This window comes from Crinia signifera, chromosome 2, assembly GCF_055691185.1.
Source record: "Crinia signifera chromosome 2, ASM5569118v1, whole genome shotgun sequence".
NCBI classification, from domain to species: Eukaryota; Metazoa; Chordata; class Amphibia; order Anura; family Myobatrachidae; genus Crinia; species Crinia signifera.
Window position 1 is genome coordinate 355,340,854 of NC_139218.1, and position 23,477 is coordinate 355,364,330.

The 23,477-nt window shown below is 42.7% G+C and overlaps 1 protein-coding gene across 14 annotated transcripts in view; it reads right to left on the bottom strand.

The window, feature by feature from the left end:
* Nucleotides 1-3,087: 3,087 nt before the first annotated feature.
* Nucleotides 3,088-23,477, bottom strand: part of FRY (FRY microtubule binding protein) — a 367,656-nt gene continuing 347,266 nt past the window's right edge. For 8 of the 14 annotated variants that reach the window (XM_083169823.1, XM_083169830.1, XM_083169822.1 and 5 more), the window contains 10 exons: nt 22,514-22,677; nt 21,120-21,309; nt 19,870-20,019; nt 17,042-17,140; nt 15,887-15,970; nt 11,950-12,114; nt 11,024-11,041; nt 7,092-7,202; nt 5,714-5,916; nt 3,088-4,547 (listed from right to left, as the gene is read on the bottom strand). In XM_083169823.1, coding sequence (XP_083025949.1) covers nt 4,289-4,547; nt 5,714-5,916; nt 7,092-7,202; nt 11,024-11,041; nt 11,950-12,114; nt 15,887-15,970; nt 17,042-17,140; nt 19,870-20,019; nt 21,120-21,309; nt 22,514-22,677 — 1,443 coding nt within the window. In that variant the 3' untranslated portion in view covers nt 3,088-4,288. The remainder of the gene's footprint in view (nt 4,548-5,713; nt 5,917-7,091; nt 7,203-11,023; nt 11,042-11,949; nt 12,115-15,886; nt 15,971-17,041; nt 17,141-19,869; nt 20,020-21,119; nt 21,310-22,513; nt 22,678-23,477) is intronic. The other 6 variants (XM_083169825.1, XM_083169833.1, XM_083169831.1 and 3 more) reach the window with 2 other exon arrangements.

Here is a 23,477-nt window from a genome sequence, read left to right on the forward strand (position 1 = left end):
TTTTATTACCTTACATGGTTTAGTGTCATCTTCAGAAAAATGGTCACTTTGCTCATTAGACCATCACCTTGGTCATTAATAAAAAATATTAAAAAGAAGTGGCCCCAGACAGGGATTAAAGTTGTCATGCAGAGGTGGGGGAACGAATTTCTCGATGTTACCTAATTACCCCTCTCCCCTCCCCTCCCCTCATTAGGCAGAGACAGTGGTCCCATATAATAACAGAAAATCACACGAGTCATGTTTTGTGCACATAAGCGGATGTAAATTGGTTTGGAATATGTTGTAGTCTACAGAATATTCATAAGCAGTTTACATATACGGTAAATCTATAGATATTCACCCGACAGGCACATGGCAAACTCTAGCTATACACATTTAAAATAATGATCTATATTATACCTGAGTGTCACTTTGCTTGTAATGTGTTATGTATACCTGAGATGTCACCAGCTACTGTATATGCCAACATGCCAGTCATTCACTTTGTGTGTGTACATATGATGGGATATTAAAATTATATTATATATATACATACACACAAAACACACACACACTATCCTTGCAAACCTAGTGGTGCGCTATCAATTATTCCTATAGACAAAATAATCCGCCACCTCCATTTATATTGGACCTAGGCGGCCATACTTACTACAGGAGTGAAGATCTCATACCCTTTATTCCTTATTCAGGAAAGAATAATAATGTCCAAGTGAAACAAACTGATAATTCACTAGGTGTAATTCACTAGGATAGGATGATGGGTCTAGTGTGGCCCTACCCACTGAATCTAATGGGGGGGGGGGGGGGCTGGGTTCTTGCAAATACTAGGGAATCCAGAGCAGAAGTTCTGGCCTGTGGAATTCAGTGTGCATAACCTGTGTACAAGATGTAGGGTAGGCAGTCATAAGCAGTGGTGGCTCTTACCTCTGCGGAGAAGGGGGCTGCTGAAATGCCGCCCCCTCCTCTGCTGCCGCCCGGTGCCTGTTGGTCCAGTCACTGCCGCCGATGCCGGCTGGTCCTGACCCCCATCGCGGTCGGATGACCAGTGCCTCCGCAGTAGCTTCTTTGGTACTGCAAATGCGCTGGCCCCCAGCCTCTGTGGCAGGGATGGGGAACCTCTGGCCCTCCAGCTGTTGTTGAACTACACATCCCAGCATGCACTGGGATGCGTAGTTCAACAATAGCTAGAGGGCCAAAGGTTCCCCATGGCTGCTCTATGGGCTGCTGCTTCTGCAGCAGTCCAAAGAAGCATATTCACGGCCCCAGGTACGGCACACGCACAGTATCATCCTTGGTATTGCGCATGTGCAGAATCTGTTTTATGGGTTGCCACCACAGCAACCCATAGACGCTTCCAATAAGAAGCCACTGTCAGTCACAGTGAAGCCAGTGCAGTCTCACTGACTGCATCTTGCTTCACAAAGTGGCAGATTTTACCTGGGGGGCTGCAGCCCATAGGTAAAAACCGCCACTGGTCCCTCCCAGTTAGTGCCTAACCATAACCCTACCCCCATCACAGTCCAATCTTTCCCAATAGGATGCGGTGGGGGAGGGTTATCTACTAGCCAGGAGTGCAAGGGTTAGGCCGCGGAGCGGGTACAGTTAGAGTTAGGCACTAATTGGGAGTGTTAGACACTAACCCTAACCCATCCTTTTAAGTGCCTAACCCTAAATCCCCCTTTTTAGTGTCTAACCCTTACCTTTCCCCCAACCCTAAGTCCCACCTATTGCCTAAATCCCCCCTTTATAGGGCTTACAACTTGAGAAAATAAGATAGTTAAAACAAAACTATGGTAACATGTATGTGGTAATAGGTGTACATTATCTGCAGAGGTCACATTCAACTGTATTAGTGCACAACATACACTAGGCGTGGAAAACACAGCAACAATCCCACTATGCACATGTACTGTACCCATTGTCATTTTGGTAATTACTCCCCTAAACCAAAATTCTACCTATTCTCCCCCTTTATTTCCTAGTAAGTTACTGTAATTAAAGGGCAGAGTAGATATGAGATGGGAACTGGGAGCACTGCAGTGTGGCATTCAGGGGCATATTTATTAAAGAATATCTGCGGGATATCCCCCAACACCACTTATTTAAGACTCCATCCAGCCTGCAAGGACAGTGTTTTGCTTTACAGTTAGTTACGCTGCATTGTATATGTACGTAATAAAGGTGATGGAAGCTGTTGGAAAGTGCAGTCGGCAGATGCTGTGTGTAAACTACCTTCTAGAATCCTTTGTTTGCTCCCGCAACTAAGGAGTTGCTCTCAGTGATGACAAAGCCTGAATGCTAGCTTGGAATGGGATACGGTCACTGGGTCTACAGCAGGATGGTCGACATGCAGGAAGGTTGACATGGGTTTTTCACTTTTTTTTTTAGCAGACATGTGCCAACTGGCGGTATTTCATGCCCTACCATCCACTAGGGTGTCGTGGGAGAATAAAATAGGGTGCCCGAAGCATGGGGAGCGCAGCGCTTCATTTCAGTGTCCATGTCGACTGTGTAGAAATTCGGGACAAAAAATGTGAAAAACCCCATGTCGACTTTTTGACTGTCAACCTTCCCCATGTCAACCTAATGCTTGTGTAGACCTAATGCCCATGTCGACCTACAGTCATGTCGACCTTCCTGCTGTATACCCAATGAACCATACCCCTTGGAATGACATAATCACAATGTCAGATATTGGGGTCCATGTTATTAGCTTCGGTCTGCGACCATGGAACGATTTCTTCTGCTAGGTGCCGCATGTGAGGTGATGTTCTCATACACACCTTCCATGGTACCCAGGGGCTTCGGCGGAGGCGGCAAGCCGCGTGCTAAAGTCCTGGTTCAGCGGTAAGGAATCAGTTCTTAGTATAGTTGACCCCATTATCTCTCGTCAGTATATAAAAGCATCATGTATTAGTAATATTCAGTAAATGCTATAGAATAGACTTTTAGTATAGGATCAAATTCCTAAGAGAAGAAAAATAAGTAATTTTAATATGTATAATAATAAAAAAAAAGAGAGTCCTATCAGCAATTTTGTTTTTCATGCATGAACATTGAATGAAATATACTAGAACATCAGCGTAGTGACAGAACAAATTTATCATGTCGTTTCAGTGAAAGTACTCAACAAAAATAATCTTCATTACATCACAAAACTGTAAGTATTATGTACAGAGTGAATAAATTACATAGATTATGCCTCCGATGTGCAAAGGAACTTCATGCTATTCAACTCACACTCCAGAACAGCAGAAACTGCCAGGGAAAAAAAAAGGACATTGTAGAACATATTATACACATATACACACATACATACCCAGATGTGTTTATAGACTATGCATATAATAAATCCTAAGGCTGTTCCACTTAAATAAAATCAGGCTCCTAGTCGTCCGAATATACATAAAATGAAAACAAAATAAATGCATGCGTGACACATGAAAAAGATGTAGTCATTCTTTAACCTTCCACTATGGCAGTTAAGTCATATCAGCTTTCTCTTTTTCATAGTACAAAGTCAGACGAAGCGACGTTCCAAAAAAACGCAGCCAGTTTCCATACAGAATAAAAATGACCTAAAGCAATCAGGGCATTATGGTACAGTTCCCGACTATGATCACGTTCCGTGGCCACAGCGCAGCCTAGCATCTCTAGGAAATGTTGGTCATAGCAGCGTGAAATACAGTAATCCTCATAATTACAGTGTACAGGATAATTACAGCCTCTTTACAGTCAGCCTTCATATATAATCGCGTATATATTTATATACAGGCTCTCAGCTATTGACCAGTCGTAACCGGTATCTGCGGCCAGCCTCATTCCGCCTGTTGACTGTTTATCGTCAGAAATTAAAAAGTATTTTAAAAGTATATTAATAGCAACAAAAAATATACTATATTTATATATATTTATATATATTCTTTTGTGAAGGAAACATTGCACTTTTGCCATCCTAAGATTAAGGTTTCTACAAAGGAATTATGATTCAGAATAGTAGGCTTTGGTACACAATGGAAGTCACTGGTTTAGTAGTGAGGGAAACTGTTCCGTGAGACAACAGCGGTTTTGAGCAACAGACTAAAGGTGAGTTCAACCCGGGCACCTTTGTCTTACACTATTGCTACAGACGCGTCCATCTGCCTGCTTTGCTTAAAGTTAGGGTCTAGGTAAGCAGGAATGATAGTGTGGCAGAGTCTTCCGAACACAGAGTATAGGCTTAGCGATCCCAGTCTATCAGGCCAGCAGTTCCAGCGGGGGATAGGACACAGGCAGATACATCTTGTCAGAGATTAGTGCCAGAAACACTGGAGTCGGGGAGGTAAGTAGAGACAACGCGGTAGTTCTGAGCGCGGCGAATCATGTCTCGAATCTCCATGTTCAGGTCCATAAGTTTGGTGCAGATGTCAGTGAGGTTCTGATTGGAGCCGACGAGAGCGTAGGTGCCGGTCTGTCCAAGAGTTTGGTGTCGGAAATAAATGTTCAGTAGTGTTTGCACTTCGTCATCAGCGCTGCTTCCGAATATGTCATTGGGCCATAGTTTCCTGATATGCAAATAGATACAAAAGGCATGCATGTTTACCACAGATTTACACACAGCATATATGTGCAGTGCTGAGGTGCCTATGTAATAAGAAGAGCTGAAGTTTTGCAATAACAGTGTGACATGGGCAGCACGGATGGTGTAATGGTTAGTATTGCGGTCTCACAGAACTGAGGTCATTGGTTCAATTCCCACCATGGCCCTAACTGTGCGGAGTTTGTATATCATCCCATGATTGCATGGGTTTCCTCCGGGTACTCTGGTTCCTTCCCACAATTCAGAAATATACTGGTGGGTTCATTGGCTCCATACAAAAATTAACCTTAGAATAAATGTGTGTGTGTACATGTGGTAAGGAATATAGATTGTAAGCTCCACTGGGGAAGGGACTGATGTGAATGTAAAGTGCTGCGGAATATGTGTGCGCTATATAAATAACTGGCTGTAATAAATGCTTGCCCTTAGCACCAGTAATGCAGTTTTCTAGTTATTGATTTATTACCACTTATATCGGCAATCAAACTATCCTGTTTGTTCGCCTCTCAGCAAAAATGCACAAAAATTGTGAGTGGCCAGAAAATAAAAAAGAATAAGGTTCGAATATGGCAACTTCCTGATAATATTATATTACAAATAGATTATATTTATACAGTAATATTACATGTGAGACTTTTGATTACCAAAGATGCATCTGTGGTATTGCAAAATTAAAAACCTAGATCTCCAGTTCATAGAATCATACTAGTGGCTCTGAGGTTATTACTTTAACCCTTTGAATGCCAATATCTCAGTGAAAGATGCGCAAAATATCCACTTAAAATGCCAGAATCACTCACATTTGTTATATAAATTGAAATATAAAGAAATATAAACTTTTTTACAAAGCATTTTTTTAAGGCAAACATTACAGGTCATTATGATGAATGAAAATGTTTGCTTGCCAAATGTCACACCTATTTTGACAAATTCCCTTGGCACTCAAAGGGTTAATACTCTATCCCAAGATACTGTATGCAGGCCTTGGCTGCGGACAATACACTTGTACACATTTGTATAGATCATCTTGTTCTTATGAACCGTGCATCGTATCCTACTGAATTAGCATCGAATACTTTTACCCCGAAGTTGTTCCATGTAATATAATTATATGGGAGGAATGGGGGATACCTGCACTGGCGTATCTGTCGTATTGCCTTCCCAAGCTCGTTGTTCTTCAAGCACTCCAGCATAAACTGGATGGCGAACTCGGTAGAACTGAAAGTTGGCTCATATGATGCCGAATCCGCACCGAGAGACTCCGCAGCAATGTACAAACTGGCATCTTTCAAGTTCTTCTTCAGCTCGTTTAATTCTCTTGACATGTTAATCAACTGTAAATGTAAGCATATAGTGTGAGAGTATCAATAATTAGGCCATTCCCGTGTATACACTGTGTATATATACATATATTTATAGAAAAACAATAAGTCCATAGTCACACAGACTTAATTGAGCCAGGGCTCCAAAAGATTTTGAAAAAGCAACAATTTACTTCAATGGTAATAGTTCAGGGCATCAGGACAACATCAAAAGCTGAAACAAGTAACAATAGAGTACACATCATAGTCACCCATCTTGCAAAAAAAACATTGGCATATTAATATGAAAACAAAGCTAAAGCTAGGCAGGAAAGATGATATATTTACCCTACTATTATACCCCTTTCACATAACAAATGCTGGGTCACACTCGGGATTTGGACACGAGTCCATCTCAGGAGCGACCCGGCATTTGCAATAATTAGCCCCCATAGTGACCCAGCAATAAGCCGGGTCGTTGACATCAGAAAGGGGGCGGCGTTGGATCATCGGGGGGCGGAGGCAGCACCTGGAGCTGATGCTGCCTCCTCCCTATAGTGTGAATGGGACAGGGGTCACCCGTTTACAGTTTATTATTACGTGAAAGGGGTATTCGAGGCATCGCTACCAAGAGCTGCCATCACAGTAGCTGGGAAGTGACAGCTATGTAACATTTTCTTATTTGGCATTTCTCGTCTACTTTCATCCACAGTATAATTTTTTTAGGGGGACGGGACTATCCTCTAACTGCTTCAGCCTTTTATTCCAGAGAATGGTCTGAGCGATGGGAATACCACACATACTTTACATGCCGCTGATCTAGTTTCCTGCATAGGAAACAGATGGAGCTCTAGTTTTGCAAATTTGCAGATGCATAAAATACCCCTGCAATAACAAATGTTTTCCATTAGCTGATTGTTTCGGATGCTAATTATGCTGTATCAGCAGCTTGTTAATGTTCTGTTTGGTAATGTTTAATAACATGTAAAGTAATACATCCATTAAATCCTGTAACAGTAACAAAGATGCGAGTCAAGTATAACATATGGGGAGAGAGAAATGATTTGGGTTGTGAAGCAGAGTACTTATCCACTGATCTATGTGTTAGAGCCCAGGCATGTACTGGTGGGGTAATGCCCTCTTTACCATTCTGTCCATGACATAATGTACATATCTGACTCCTGCGTGTTGTGCACAGGCTGACATACCTCTGGCATGGAGCTGACTTCATGGACTTGTCCGATTAGCTTACAATAAGACTGAAAAAGCAGCAGCAGCTGGAAGTGTAGCTTATACAACCTTTGACAGAGTTCCAATTGCTGCAATGAAACAGAAGAAATGTTTATTAGGGTACAGTAAAAACGCGTATTACTGTAAGTTCCAGGTTTAATAGTGTACACAAAGTAGATTTACATTCATTCTAATACACCTTCAGTACAATCTTCCCCGTCACATGTGCAAAAATCATCATTATTCCACATGTTCTCAGAATGAAGAAAATTAGGCCATATAAGAACCGTCCACTATGTCACATTCCCTGACCAATCATCATCAAGATGCCCACTGATTTTTATATACGGGCTCTGCCACATTCGAGTGATTCGGGACGGTCTCACCTAATTTGGTGCAGTTGGGAGGTAGAGTTGCTACTTATTAGTAGAGTGTAAAATAAGACAAATGCTACTATGCGCCTCAGTGGGTGAAGCTGATGGGGAAAATCATTTTTTTTGTGAAATGTCCCAGATGTATATGCTATTTTTGTACTATTAAAACATTTTGCATAATAGCAAGGTGAAATTAAGCAACAACTACCCCTGTCCTGGGACCAGAAGGATTTGGGATTTTCCCATATTCTGGAATATTTGCATACCATAATGAGATATCTGGGGATGGGACTGAAGTCCATAAATGCATCTGCAATTCATCTACACCGTATGCACACAGCCCAAAGGAAATTTTATACAACATTTGTAATCATTTTGTGTATGAAACATAGGGCGGGATTCCCGCCCGGACACAGGTGAGGGGGGGGGGAGGGGAGGGGGGGGGAGGGGAGGGGGGGGGAGGGGAGGGGGGGGGTTCGTTTGGGTAGAAGCCCATAGGCTTCTATGGGGCATCCCCAGCTTTTGCTGGCGATGCCCCCCGTCGTGGTAACCCGCATTTTTAGTTTAGAGAATGCCGTCCGTAGTCTGCGTATCCTCTTTTTCCCTACCTGGGTGGTGCTTTTAGTAAAAGAGGTTGTGTAACTAATTCCCCCTGCCACTGTACACCCCCCCCCCCCCCATAGTGGACAGTGGACTCACAAGTTATGGGTGTGGGCACACAATATTACCCCTAATGTAATTATGCCACACAATGTTGCACAATCATATTCACATTACACGGCATGTAGTGAGCCTGATTCATATTACACTACATAGTCTTGTCCCTTATTTATGCTAGGACATACAGTAGTGCCCCTTATTCAAGTTATGCTAGTGTAGTACTCTTTATACTTGCCACACAGTAGTATCTCTTACACATAAAGCCACAGTAGTATTGCTTATACACAGAATGGCCACAGCAGTAATACCCCTTAAACAAAATATCCACAGTAAGTGCCCTTTATACATATATTTGTATCTGTCCCTCCAGCAGATTCCTCTCCCATCTCTTTTCCACTTCAGCGGTGGTGACGGCATGACATCACATACCCCATGCCAGAAAAGGAAGATGCTGTGACAGGCTTTTCTGTTGGAATTACTGTGGAGGTGGAACGGTGTTCTCCCTAACATAACAGGTGGCGGAACTCCGTTCCATCCCATTCCCCCTCCTACTTTAACCCTGTGTAAAATATTTATTAGCCACCCTTCATACACTCAGTGCTCAGCACTCAGAAGATGAGCAATATGTGCGTATGCAACCATCTGCACTACTAGGATTGAAGTAATTTGTCCTGCACCACATCGGTCAGCTTTGGACACACATAATCTGTACAACTAGATTAAATAGCAGGTTTGGGCAACGTACAGCCAGCAAGATTCCAGCAGCATTTAGAGTTCCTGTCTGCTTCTACTCAAAAGAAGTTATGTCAGGCCACTTTCTGGAAGTGCAGACACAGATAAGATAGTGGGAAGAAGAATTTGGGAGTAGGCAGATTCCTGCAGATTTGCTGGCTACAAGTCTGTAATAATTGTGTACTGGAAGCTCTCTGCTGTTTTGAAATAGAAATAAAAAAAAAATAACAAATAAATAAAAAGGATCCAGACTTTAGAAATAAAAAAACAGGCTCCAGACTTCAGAAAGTGCTATGCCCATTATGGTATTTTAATCACTGTCATGTAAATCTATAGCGCATTCATTTGCATTACATCAGAGGTCCTCAAACTCAGTCCTCAAGGAACCCCAACTACTGTATGAAAGTTTTAAGTATATGCATACTTGGACACAGGTGACTACATTAGTACCTCTGTGCCCACCTGTAACAGGTGCTCAATATCATTAAGGAACCTCTGCTCTATACCATTCTTACTGAATCTATAGGGCATATTTACTAAAGCAGTGATGGCTAATCTTGACACTCCAGCTGTTGTTGAACTATACATCCCAGCATGCCCTGCTACAGTTATGCTATTACTATTATATACAGCTTTCTGATCCAGCGGGGATGTTTTTCAACAACTTTTGCTAAATGCAAGGAACCTGCTCCTTACACTTGCCCTGTTTTTGGCTGCAATGTTAGTTGTAGGTAGATTGCAGTGCCCCTTCCGTACAGACTCTGGGTTCGTGTCTAGGCCACTTTGCCGGTGAAATTGCATCTGTTTTAAATGTTTTTGAGGCATTTTTCACCAATGTTTTTTGCCCACCCCCAAAAAAAGAAGTGAAAATGCATTGCCCAAAAATGCCTTAAATAGCTGCAATTGAATAGTATGGGGGTCGGATTAGTTCCGTTTTTTTTTTTTTTTTTTGCCTACATGAAAAAACAGAACAAATTGAATAACCCCCCATAGAAAGAAAACCTGATATCATTGGAGCGTAATGAATGAATAAATTCCAGAAAACATGTTGCGACCCCTCCGGTGCCCTCCAGGTGTCCCCCAAAGGGGATCCGATACAGAAGAGCGTGGCGGTAGCACTGAAACGTTGATTGGTAGACACAGTATTGTCAACTGTTTCTTTAATAGCGGAGTGCTACACCACCAATGCGTATATTCCTGCTGTTTCCAGCTGTGTGGGCACCAGTGAAATTGCACGTTTGTGTGTCCAAATTTAACAGAGCATATTTATTATCACAATGGTGTAAATGCACACAATAATGTATATATCCGTAAAATGATGACAAATACATAAAAAAAAAAAAATTGTACACATAAAAAGATAAAAGCAAGTTTAAATGAATCATGAGGTGGCCTTTCTTTAGTACGAGGGAGGAAGAGTAGCACCCTACGCGTTTCATCTTAAGACTTCATCAAGGGGGCACTTGATCAGGTCTTATACGGCCTACACACATGCCGATATTAAGGCATTTTCTAAGCGATTTTGCTTAGTTTGGCAAAGTCGCTAAGAAAATGCCCTCACCTCGGTGTGTGTGTGGGGATTATATCGTCAGCAATGCGCGTCCCCGCGCGTCTTTATCGCTGGCCGAGATTGATGGACAGTGTCCATCAATCTCGGCATCTGATGGACAGTGTCCATCAATCTTGGCATCGGCAGGGTTCTCCCATCGGAGAACACTGGCGCTGTCTGCTCGCTTAGCACACAGAGCTGACAGCTCGCTCTGTGTGTGGGCTGTCAGCTCTGTGTGCTATGCGATAGCGGCGCAGCACAGCCCGACCTAGCATAGCTAGGTCGCCCTACACACATCGCTATGTGTTTTACTGCCCATTAGGATGAAACGTGTTAGTTGCTACTCTTAAATATCCATAATAACTTTTTGAATGGAATAAGCAATTGTCACATGCTGTCCATAGCAAAATACTACAAACAAAATAAAAAAGGGACTGATATTTGTTTGGCTTTAGCCAGGTACTTAAAACACATTTTCTTTGACAAGTTAACAGAAGTAAAAGAAGAAATCAGTTTTAACTTAGTACGTAAGTTTAAACTTTACTTCCATCGGAAGTAATGGTATGGTCTGTAACATAATATAGAGAACACTTACTGCAAGAGATTCCAATTGCTAGTCAGAGAGCATGGTGAGAGAGAGAACAGGAGAAGAGAGGACAGCATCAAGTCAATGCATGCAATATAAAGAACAGAGGTCTGTACAGCATCATTAAGCAGTGCTTGCAGTTACTTTCAACCTCCGGAGGGGTTGAAAAGATATTTTACCTAAAGCATGCGGGGAAGCTAGAAACAAAAAAGGGAAATAGTGACATCAGTGAGAAACACTAGCGCTGTGTTCTGGCGATGGCAAGTGTTTCAAACATGATTTTTCCCGATCTCAGTGCTTCAGGCATTACAAACTGAAATTGTTTATCATCTGCCTCATATTCTAGATAATAATATAAAACTGTCATTATAAATAGTGGTTGCGGTATTCCTATCTATTTTACTGGTTGTAATTCTTTGTAAATCCTAAACAGCATGTCTATGACCATAAGAATATTTGCTGTACATGTTATTTTAGTTGATATCATTGCCAAGATCGTCTTCTCAGATTTATACTGCCCTATAAGTAATATATATGCACTAGTTACCAGCCCGTCAAAATGACGAATCATAACAGTGATATCAGCACTGGCGGCTGTGCGCGGCCGAATGGAGCAACACTTCAGTTGCTCCATCAGGTGGGGGCTGCCAGAAACACTTGAATCCCCCCACCCCAATATAGGGGAGGAGCATAGTTAGCCTTTCCTTATATAGGATATCTACAATTCTTGCTGCACACTGACCCTGTCTTCAATCATCTTTGTTGCCTGACAAAACTTCTCAGAATTGAATCTATTTGTTTTTAAAAAGACTTTTGAATCTCAAATATGAATCTAGTTTAAAGAGAGTGCGGGAAAAAACACTGAACATTTTAAAGTCATTGATACTATAATATAAAGTGGGCATTGCTATAGATTTTTTTTTTGTAGTACTTACATTAAATCCTTTTCTCTGAGTCCAATGGGGGACACTGGAGCACTGCGGTATAGAGTGTGGTGACAGGAGCTTGGGCATTTTCAAATTTACCTCCAAAAGCTCAAGCTCCTCCCCCTCTATACCCCCATTGGATGCCTGTGACTTCAGTATGTTTCTAACAAATCCCTAAAGGACAGAACAAGAAGGAGAAGAGAGAACAAGTCTCCAAGGAGAACAATAATCCTAACAAGGATTACAGGGATACATTGAATAAAATAAACAAGCACAGAAACATGAACAAAGAACATAAAGGGGGAAGGAAGGGGGGATGTCCAGTGTTCCCCATTGGGCTCAGTATAAAGCATCTAAAGCAAATACAAAGATCCCATTTTTCTTTTTCATTCATAGGGTACACGATCATTGGGGATGATCTACAGCTCTCCCTAAAAGATAGTATATGCTCATCAGTAAATGTGCCCAGGATTTTATGTCCGAAATTGACATCTCTGGATGCAAAATATTTGGCCAGCATATGGCGATCTTCCACACACTGCTGAATTATTTACCAAAGCAGGCTTCCTAGTATGGCCTGAACCAGACTGTCAGAAGAACCCTGAGTTGGAAAAATCATGGCTTAAACGGCAATGCACATTAAAGCTAGTCACGTTAAACTCTAGTGAAGAATGGATTTAGCAAATCTGATCCAGTGGGAAATGAAATTTGCTTCCCACTGGTCAACAATAGTTGGAAATGCTCACTCTGAATTATATTATTCTCCCTCTTGGCCAGGATCCATTAAGGGGGGTATGCAATGTTGGATCACGGCTGTCGATACCCGCCGACAACCGTGATCCAGGCCCGTTTGCGGTCAGATCGTCCACATAACGACAGATGGGATTCAATGTCCCGTCTGCCGATGGGCGCAAAGGGGGTGTGACCGCTAAAACAGCCGTGGATTGTCGATCTGCGGCCCGGATAACGACAATCCACGGCCGTTATCCCGCATCAATGCTGTCGTTAATGACAGCATTGAATAGGGTGGCAGATCGCATAGTGTGGCATGGATTGACTGGATTTTGAAGGCCCTTTTTAGACCCACCTTAGGTGATTGTCTGGATAGCTGGTTGGCCGAGTGATGGTATTTGCTGGATCTGGAACCTTTTTAAGACATTCTTACACAGGTGAACAAACACTTGTTTGGAAGCTAACGGTCATACTCTTGGATCTGAGAAGGGCAGCAAAACCTTTTTGAAAACTCAGGCAATTCTGTTGAGGCACTTGTGTCTCTGTCTCATTAGAACATGCATGTACGTGTTCATGAAATCTATGGACACATTAACTCATTCTAATCCATGACAACAACTTGAACCTGACCACCTGCAACTGAATGATTATTCATTTCAGGTACAGAAAGAATGGAAAGGAAACATTCACAATAGATGCCTTCCAATAGGGCAAACATTTTGTCCTCTCTAAGACCGGTGATATCAAATCATCTGGACAGGAACTTGATTACACCATTATGTATCCCTGAATTATGATTACTCTAACTCTAGCATATGTGGTGTGACTGAATCAAGGGTCCTGGCAGAGATACAGACTTCCTTCTGCCATCCCAGATGGGCAGCATGCTAGTCTGCTCCCCCCCAAAAATGGCTGCTGTGCGGATACTGGTGGCCTAGCTGGGAAGCTTTACTATAAAGGTGCTTCGCACTATCCTTTAGGGATGACTCCTGTCCAAAAGACAGCCCTCTTAGTCTTCCTGTGAACAGACAGTCTCCCTACAAGGCAATGGTACGTCTCCTGTGCAAGCCCCAACAACAAACATTGAACCCGCTCTAGGAGGAGAGCGGAGCAACTTAAAATGTTGCCATGCCTCCAGTACATGGTTGGTATCAGTGCAAATCCAAATGTGCTGGAGGAACGGGTTGACCACAGGAGGAGGTATTAATCGCTGCACTAATATTCCCAGTCTTAGCTGAGGGATGCTGCTGAATTAGTTTGAAAATGGCAGCTTCTTAAAATCCTAGGCAAGTAGAGTATGGAGGGTGGGGGGTAGGTAAATGTGAAATTGTCTGCTGTCACACTATTACAGCACTCCCCAGGGTTTCAGCGTCCCCCATGGATGAAAGAGACAGAAAAAAACAACCCTATTTAATTGTATGTGGAAAAGTAATCATATCTGGTAGATTTTAAGGCCTGGCCTAGGGAACAGAGCTACTTATATTTGATTTTACATAAATCTATTTAATTAATGGACAGATACACAGAGGCACACACAGAGGAAGAACACTTTTATATGCTGAGGTGCTTGCCACACATGTACCCCTATACATAAAAAAAAAACAATTGTCATTATATAAAATAGCTGTTAATAGAACATTCACAAATATGTATGTAAAAGTTCCCATACCATTAACAAACAGTATTCTCCATTTGTAATATAAACAGGAAGTCTGCTGTATACAATCACAACTTTATCACATATCTTTAGGGGACACCAAATCCTTTAACTTTTACATAAATATATGCAAATGTTGCTGGCTTTAAATAAAAAACCTAACTCTTGTTTTAGGATTAATGGTCCTTTAAATCATAAATAATTATGTCAGTGTTAATACTGTGCTAAAGAATGCCTTTTCATATACACACATCCATTAATTTGTACTTGACTCAATAATACGGTGAATATCGTAAGAAGACACCTCTGTGTCTATCTCTGTTGGCGAGAGATAAAGTGAATGAAGCGAAACTACCAACTAACCAGTTCTGGTCATTTTTCAATCACATCCTGTAACATGGCAGTTAGGAGCTGATTAGACAGTACTTTCTCTCTCTGCGAGTCTTAATACATAGAATCCCTGGTCTCTAAAGTCTGTCAGTTAATGCGGTTAGTAAGAATGATAGCTCTTTCTAAGGTGAGACTATGCCCTACAGTATATAGCAAAAGCAATCCACACAGAATGTCAATTGTTAAATATGATCACACATAAAAGGGAGTTTAAAATTCATTTAGGGGGGGCAATATTTATACAATACGGTGTGAGTGAAAATCACATACCAAATGCATCGCCTAAAATTCCCATGTACTATTGGGAAACTGGCCAATCGCTTCAGTTTTTGATATGGTGTGGATTTGCTGCTGGTGTAAGACAGAGGCTCACTTTTACAGGAAGGTGAGTGCAGACCGTTAGAACCATCTGGCAAATGTACATTAAATTAAGCCGACCAACAGAAATGACTTGCAAAATATACTATTTTCCAATGCAGGTTTGCGTCTATTTGGTGGTGCGGTCACTCAACTATATGTTTGGGAGCTGTTCCCGGGTATTAGACTGAGGAAAGCAATGTCAGGCTCTGCCGTGTCAGCTTAATTAATTGAAATAAAGGTATTGGAGAAGCAGGGTTACAAGCAGAGGTGGCGGCAGCCAAGCCGTGGATACCGGAAGGTGTGACATACGTACAATTTTGACGGAACCTGATGCAACGTGTTGTGTCAAGCACATCCTGACTTTTGCATAAACAGAATCAGGTGAAACTAATTTCATTAACGTACAATGAGTGCAGTAGGTTCAATATAACAAGTCTTATTTCTCTACAATGCCTTGCAATAAGTGCACAACCATTTTCATGTACCGTAATTCTGTTTAAGATTAAAAGGTAGATTAAAGTCTATCTTCTTTAAAATACAAAAATAAAAAAAACCTATTCTTCCTGAGCTAACTTAAAGAACAAACTTAATGTGGCTTAAGTGAATGGAGGCCGGTGACAGTGGCCTTTGTGCTCAGTTGGCATCTATAAACAATGTATTTAAGAATGATATGCAATTACTATACATCACAAAATAGATTGTTTCCATTCAAAATATTGCAAGAGGTTTCATGTACAGTACTGGAAAGCTGACAAGTTATTTTCTGTTATTATTAGTTTATATAAAAAGTATATGATGCGTTCTTACTTTTTCTTCCGAGTCCCCCGGTTGGCAGGTGATGACTCCATCTTTTGAGCCTCCCATAAATGTTGATTTACAGTTTTTTAGCCACTGAGTAAAATAAATAAAATAAATGAACCATCTTTAGAAAATATACAACAATGACGTTATATCAATATATATATATATATATATATATATATATATATATATATATCTCACACATATATATATATATATATATATATATATACACACACACACACACACATATACAGTATACACATACATTATATCATTATTTCGAGAAAATGTAGTTTTTTGTTTTTTTACTGGGTATCTGAAAAAAGCTGCACTTTTTTTTACATGTGCAGCATATACACACCATTATAAATCTCCCAACTGTGATTTACTTACATGCTCTATAATGTTTCTGTAACTATATATATATATATATATATATATATATATAAATAAATTACAGTTCCTTATATAGCGCAGCAGCTTCCGTTGCGCTTTACAATAGTAGACAGTAATAAAACTGGGTAACCACAACAGACAGACTTGGAGGAAGGAGAGCCCTGCTGCAAGCTTACAATCTATAGGGATTTAGGAGGGAAACACAAGGACAGGCACCAGTAATACTGTAGCATAGCTTGTAGGTCCAGAAGGGAAGCTATATAATACATAAGTGCCTCATGCATGTAGAACTTATATATGATTGGTTTGAGGTGTGTTTTCAGGAAACGCTTAAAAGTTTGGAGGGTAGTAGCGAGTCTTATTGTGCGTGGAAGGACATTCCATATATAAATGCCACAGAAACATTATAGAGTAAGTAAATCACAGTTGGGAGATTTATATAGATATTTATATAGGCGATACCAAGTGATCAGAAATCACCAAGTTTAGAATTTGTAGAAATCACACCATGAAAACATAATTTTTTTTTATTATGGATTAAAAATATATATATCTATATGCCGCTGTGAATAAACTGTGCAACAAAGGAATGTACAGTAAGTACACTATGAATCCTCAGATTACTGAGGACAAAGCAATGGAATCGTTGTAATGGAATGCATTACGTAGTGCAAGAAGCATTATCTTGCGGTTTCCTTTTTAAGATTTCTAGGCTGGAAAAATACAAATCACTTGTTGTAAAGCTATTTAATGGAAACTCACCGATACCGTTGCTTCCTTCCGGTTGTTGTAAGTGTCCAAGTATTCCTGTAGTTCTAACACGCTGAACTTCAACTTCTCAAGAAGACCACAAGACAGCAGCTGAAAGACAATGTCCTCTGGTTATTTCTCCTTATTGCTTAATTGTGGTGTTTACAGACTTACTAATAACAGCAACTACAACAAACAGTGCATTCATATATTACGGATGGACATGAAAGATACGGGGAGGTACGAATACCAGCTAAAATACAATTCAATCGCACACTCAACAAAAGATATGTCAAAAATAAACAATTGCTAAATCAGTTACGATGGGCCCTTGTACATGCACCACCATTTACAGAGCTGCGCTTGTTTACAATACTATTGTTTAAAAGCTTTTTTGGTTGAAAGTGATCTTTATACCCCTTTCACACTGCCGCTCTTAACCGGTATATTGCCGATTTTTTAGCCTTTTAAAACGGTTAGAGCTGCAGTGTGAAAGCACCAGTCTGCATTTACCGGTTACAAATAACCGGTATTTGCAAACGGGTAAAAAGCAGGGTCCGACACGGTTCAGAGCCGGTTTTTATGCAGTGTAAACACCCTGTAAAAACCGGTATATAGGACTCAGGCAGTAGCTATGAGAGCGCAGTGCATATGTAATGAGTAGCTCATTCATATGCACTGTGCTCATTACATATGCACTACGCTGTCTTATAGCTACTGTCTGTCCTGCTGGTACTTGTTTCCTAGCACGGCCACAACGATCATAATCGAGGTCATCGGGGGGTAAAATCGGGGCCATCGCGGGCGCTAAAAAAATCGGGTGCAATGGGCCAGACGCGATGCCCGCGATTTCCCCATAGAGAACAATGTTAAATGGCTCAATTTACCCGCGATGACCACGATTTCCCATAGGAAACAATGTGAAATGGATCAATTTACCCAAATTATCATAGGGAACAATGGTCAATGGGCCAAAAACACCCCTGAACATAAAAATGTCCCCCCAAAAGTACTATACGCCACCCCGCGATCAACGTGAACCCGAAGCGTGGCGAGCGCAGCGAGCCCGCGAGGGGCGGCGGTACGCGTCCTCCGACCTTTTCATGCCCTACTATCCACGTCGGCGTGGAGTTGAGAATAAAATAGTGTGGCGGGCGCAGCGAGCCACCGAGCCCGAAGCGTGGCGAGCGCAGCGCGCCCCGCGAGGGGACGCGGATACCTTCACAGTTATACGCGTCCCCTCGCGGGCTTCCCAGGTGTCCATGGCGACGCGGACACCTGGGAAGCCCGCGAAGGGACGCGTTTACCTGTGAAGGTATCCGCTGCGCTCGCCACGCTTCGGGCTCGGTGGCTCGCTGCGCTCGCCACACTATTCTATTCTCAACTCCACACCGACGTGGATAGTAGGGCATGAAAAGGTCGGAGGACACGTACCGCCGCCCCTCGCGGGCTCGCTGCGCTCGCCACGCTTCGGGTTCACGTTGATGGCGGGGTGGCGTCAAGTACTTTTGGGGGGACATTCCACTGCTCTGTGGTTTTTTTTGGGGTTTCTGGCCCATTTACCATTCTTCCCTATGCTGATTTGGGTAAATTGATCCATTTAACATTGTTTCCTATGGGAAATCGTGGTCATCGCGGGTAAATTGAGGCATTTAACATTGTTCCCTATGGGGAAATCGTGGGCATCGCGTCTAGACCATTTAAGCATTTTTAGGTGCACACGACGCGACCGACCCGATTTTTCACTGTTTTCAATGGAAAAATCGGGGGCATCGCGTCGCGGGCCACTAAAAATTACCCCCGATGGCCGCGATTGTGGCCGTGCTAGGAAACAAGTACCGTCCTGCTTTCACACTGCAAACCTGCTTGAGAACTTGTATTCATGTGCAGTGTGAAAGGGGTTTAAAACGGTAATATACCATTTTAAATACTGATTCAAAATACTGGGTCTTAAACGTTTAGGCAATGTGAAAGCAGATCTTCCTGGAAGATCTGAAGATGTGGTAAGAGCACATGGGAGGACATGATAGTGTGTAAACACTGCATGATGTGAATGATAAATTGTTCCATTTGGTCTCCAATCATCCAAAATATCATCTAGTGCAGGGGTGCGTAATAAGCAACAAACCCTCCAGCTGTTGATGAACTACACAACCCAGCATGCCTTGCATCAGTTTTAGCATGGCCAAATAACAAAACTAAGGCAAGGCATGCTGGGATGTGTAGTTCAACAACAGCTGGAGGGCAGCTTATTGCCCAGCCCTGATCTAGTGTGTACCCAGTTCAAGAAAAATGGGATAATGGATGGTTACATACAGTACATAGGCATAACTATAGTGGGTGCAAGTGGTCACATTGCTACGAGGGGCCAGATGATTAGGTGGTCCTGAACACCGGTTATAATGTTGCACATCAATTTCTCAGATTTGCCTGCTAAGCAATTGCCCATTTTGTGATATAAAATTTTTAGTGTGAAGTGTGTTTAGTGGATGATATAATGGGACACTGTAATGTGGTATAATGTGAACTGGAGGCCAATGTAATGTGGCACAATATGAACTGAAGAGAACGGTAATGTGGCACAATATGAACTGGAGCACTGTAATTTGGCATAATATGAATTTGGGACAGTTTGGAATGGGGCGAATTTGGCCCAGTTCCGATGTTTAGTTGGATGTTGTGCATGGTCTTTTATGCACATGTGCAGCTTGAGCAAACATATTTATTTTGAGCAAATATTTATTTTGAGCAACAGTTCTAGACCATATCACCATTTAGGACACTGGAGCAAACAACAAATATATGCAAAACCAATTCCATTTTCCTATTGAGGTACTCACTGTTTCTGCATCCACAAAGAGAGTGGGACATTCAGAGCAAAGTGTCAGTAGCTGCGATGTGCTCACAAATTTGGACCCAATACCACGAAGGCTGTCTCCAAGGTAACAGGCGGCATCACATGTCAGGAAACAGAATCTCTTCTGTATGCTCTGCGGGGTACACAGTTATCAAGATCTATCTCTACATCAACCAAAGCTACATTCAGAAATAGCCCTATATTAATTTTTTTTTACTGTAAAATACTAATTACTGATGAGCTGATATCTGAATGTGTGCATTATGTGATATGTCATTTGCTCAGCCCTTTAAACAAATGTAGGTACTTGTGTATTAGCCGGGTGCCCAATTAGCATACGTCTGCAGTCTAGCTACGCCGTCAGCATAGTCCAACGGCTGCCTAGCGTAGTGACTCCGCGGCAGCCCGGCTCTGTCCCCGGCATCCATGGCTCTGTCCCTGGTGTCCATGCCAAGTCTAGTGAGCACCTCTCACACAGCGCCGGTAAACGCCAGATTCCCTGCGCTGGCGGACACAGGCGGAGAGGGGATCATGTGGGCGCAGGCGGAGAGGCGCTCCAGCTGTCTGAGAAGCAGGTGAGTCTTAGACTCTCCTGCGTCTCAGTAATTATTAGCACGTGCGCCTCATGCATAAAGGGTGTATGCGGGCACAAGTGCGTCCTATACACAATAAAGGAGGCATTTTCAAACCCCCACTACCCACGCCAGCCCGAAGTGTGGCGAGACCCGCGAGGGGACGCATTCCGCGTCCACCCGACCTGTTCATACCCCCACTATCCACGTCGGCGTGGAGTTGATTTTATAAAGTGTGGCGAGCCCCGCGAGGGGACGCGGAACACATATGAAGTAATCCGCGTCTCCGCTCGGTGGCTCGCTGCGCTAGCCACAATTTTTAAAATCAACTCCATGCCGACGTGGATAGTGGGGGTGTGAACAGGTCGAGAGGACGCGTAACGCGCGTGCTTGCCACACTTCGGGCTGTCGTGTATAGTGGGGGTGTTTCAGGAACACGTTCACACCTGCCATATCATACATCTGAGACAGCAATGACAACATGTGTTAACTGATAACTGGATTTTAGTTAATAATAAGTACCCAATTTTATTTTCATCTGCAAAAAAAGAAAAACGTCATCGCTTGATAAACTGCAAGTAGAATTTTAAAACTTCACAACCCGCCCCCCTTAAAAAACAAACAAACCTGATTCATGTTTGTCGGCGCCTGAAGAACTCACCTTAAACAAGGAAGAGAACACGTGAAATGTGTACACTGCGCAGGACCCATCAGAATCTGACATGAGCTGATTGATGTGACTGCGCCATGCTTCCTCTGCGTCGTCACACACGGTTGGCTGAAAGGCAGCCAAGATGGCCGAGAAGAAAGGTGAAGGAGGAGGTGGTGTTATCCGGTCTCCATTTCCAAAGCTTTGAAAACATATCAATAAATTAAAAAATATATAAATAAACAATAATTATAAAAAAAAAAAAAAGAATTGGAAAAGAATTTGCAGAATTGTAAAGATCTAATAGCTTGCAGGCTTATGAAAGTGCCCATACTTCAGCAAGTTACATAGGTAATATAGCAGTGGCTTAACTTCATAAATTGCGCCCCCCTGCCAGGAATTTTGGCTCCCCCCCCCCCCCCCTTACCCCGTGTTGTTGCCTTTGTAAACAGTACACTTAGATCTCCGCGGTCCCGGCGCTTCTCCTCCAGGCTGGCTCGGCTCCTGTCCTGCGGCTATTAAAATCTCCCTCCCAAAATGTCCGCCCTCTTACAGCACACCGTTTTTTGGATGCTAGAGGCGGCTCCTCTAGCATCCCAAAAATGGTCTGCTATAAGGGGGCAGACATTTTGCGAGGGAGATTTTAATAGCAGCAGGACAGGAGCCGAACCAGCCTGGAGGAGAAGCGCCGGGACCGCAGACAAAAAGTTCTGCGTGTCCCGGCTACAGAGGTGGTGGCGGCAAGCAGGCAGTAGTGAAACAATAGCCCCGCAGACCCCCGGCGCCCACTCTTTACTCAGCGCCTCCCCGCCGCTGCGGGGTCTAGGGGGCTATTGTCACGCCACTGTAATATACATTACGGCAATGCATTACTATATAATACTACGGTAAGCAGTAGTGACGTAACTAGTAAATATGCGCCTCCGCCGATGGCCGCCCCCTCTAGCATCCTGAAAAACTGTTTGCTGTATGGGGGCAGCCATTTTGTGAGGGTCAGTTTTCATTAGCACTGCAGCAGGAGCCAGGAGGAGACTAAGAGCCGGGACCGCACAGACAAATAATCGGCAAGTCCAGGCCACAGACGCAGACCGGTGCCCACACTTACTCAGCACCTCCCCACCACCGCGGGGCTATTGTTACGCCCCTGGTAAGCAGCCACTATGAAATGAGTGTCCATTTTAGCACCCTGCATATTCCAAAACCCGTGCAGTTCCTCTTCCTTGCCTGGGGTGTCGCTCTCTGCTGTGGTGCTTCTAGCAGAGAGCACTGGTCTGCATATCAGTGCTGAAATACAGACCACACTTTGCTAGACGCAACGTAGGCAGGGAAGGGTAATTGCAAGGGTTTTGGAAGATGCAGTCTTACAGCACATATGGATAGGGTAGACAATATAAGACATAACATACTGGGTTAGTGCATACTGCTCCATCATCCTCTCATCTTTCTCCTCCTCTGTCATCTCCAGGCTAAAGCTATCATTAGATTCAAACACTACTGGCATTTCGTTCATTGAACCTGACAAGTCATCTTCTTGTACAGTTGCATCATCTTCATCAAGAGCAACATCTGCCTGAAATATGAGGACATACAGAAATCAGCACACACTTGTCCTGTCCAGCTGCAAGCAATACCCAGAATGGTCATCCTCCACTAGCCAGCCTTTATATCTGAGCATAGTACATGTGAGAGGCCAGCACGGAACCCAGGCTGAACGTGCATCCTCAGACATGCCCACCTAATGGAGAGGATGAAAAATACTGGCCCAGTAGGTTACACACCGGATACCGGTACCACTTGTTCTCTGGGAGACATTAAGGGTATGTAGATCTACCATTTTACAGGTGAATGTATAATAAGTAGAAATTAGTAGACCAGAAATTCTCCTAAAGAATCCAGCTGCAGGTTCCCCAACTTAATAGTTAAACCCACTACTTCTAAACAAAAGGTTTTTGGGAGATTCATATTATGGCATCAATATAGAGGAGTCTTCATCATCTGGTACAGCATGTAATACAAGGGTATAAACTTTACAAAATATATCTCCCACACGCGGTACCACATGAGACACGCCTGTATTGATGCCATACTACGAATCTACCATAAACTATTTATTTACAAGGAGTGGTACTGACTATTCAGCTGAGGGATCTACACAGGACAGGACACTGATTACAGGTAAATGTAATACTTTCTTGCTGTATTGACTGATAGGACTGTTCCCTATTTTTCTAAATAAACTATCCTGGTCAGAGAAGTTCTACAGACATTACTAGACGATCAGTACAGGTTAAATGAGACGTTATTCAATGCACCATCATTCTGAGTAAATATGTCAATATGTCGCATTTGTCTCGACTGTGTATAAAAACT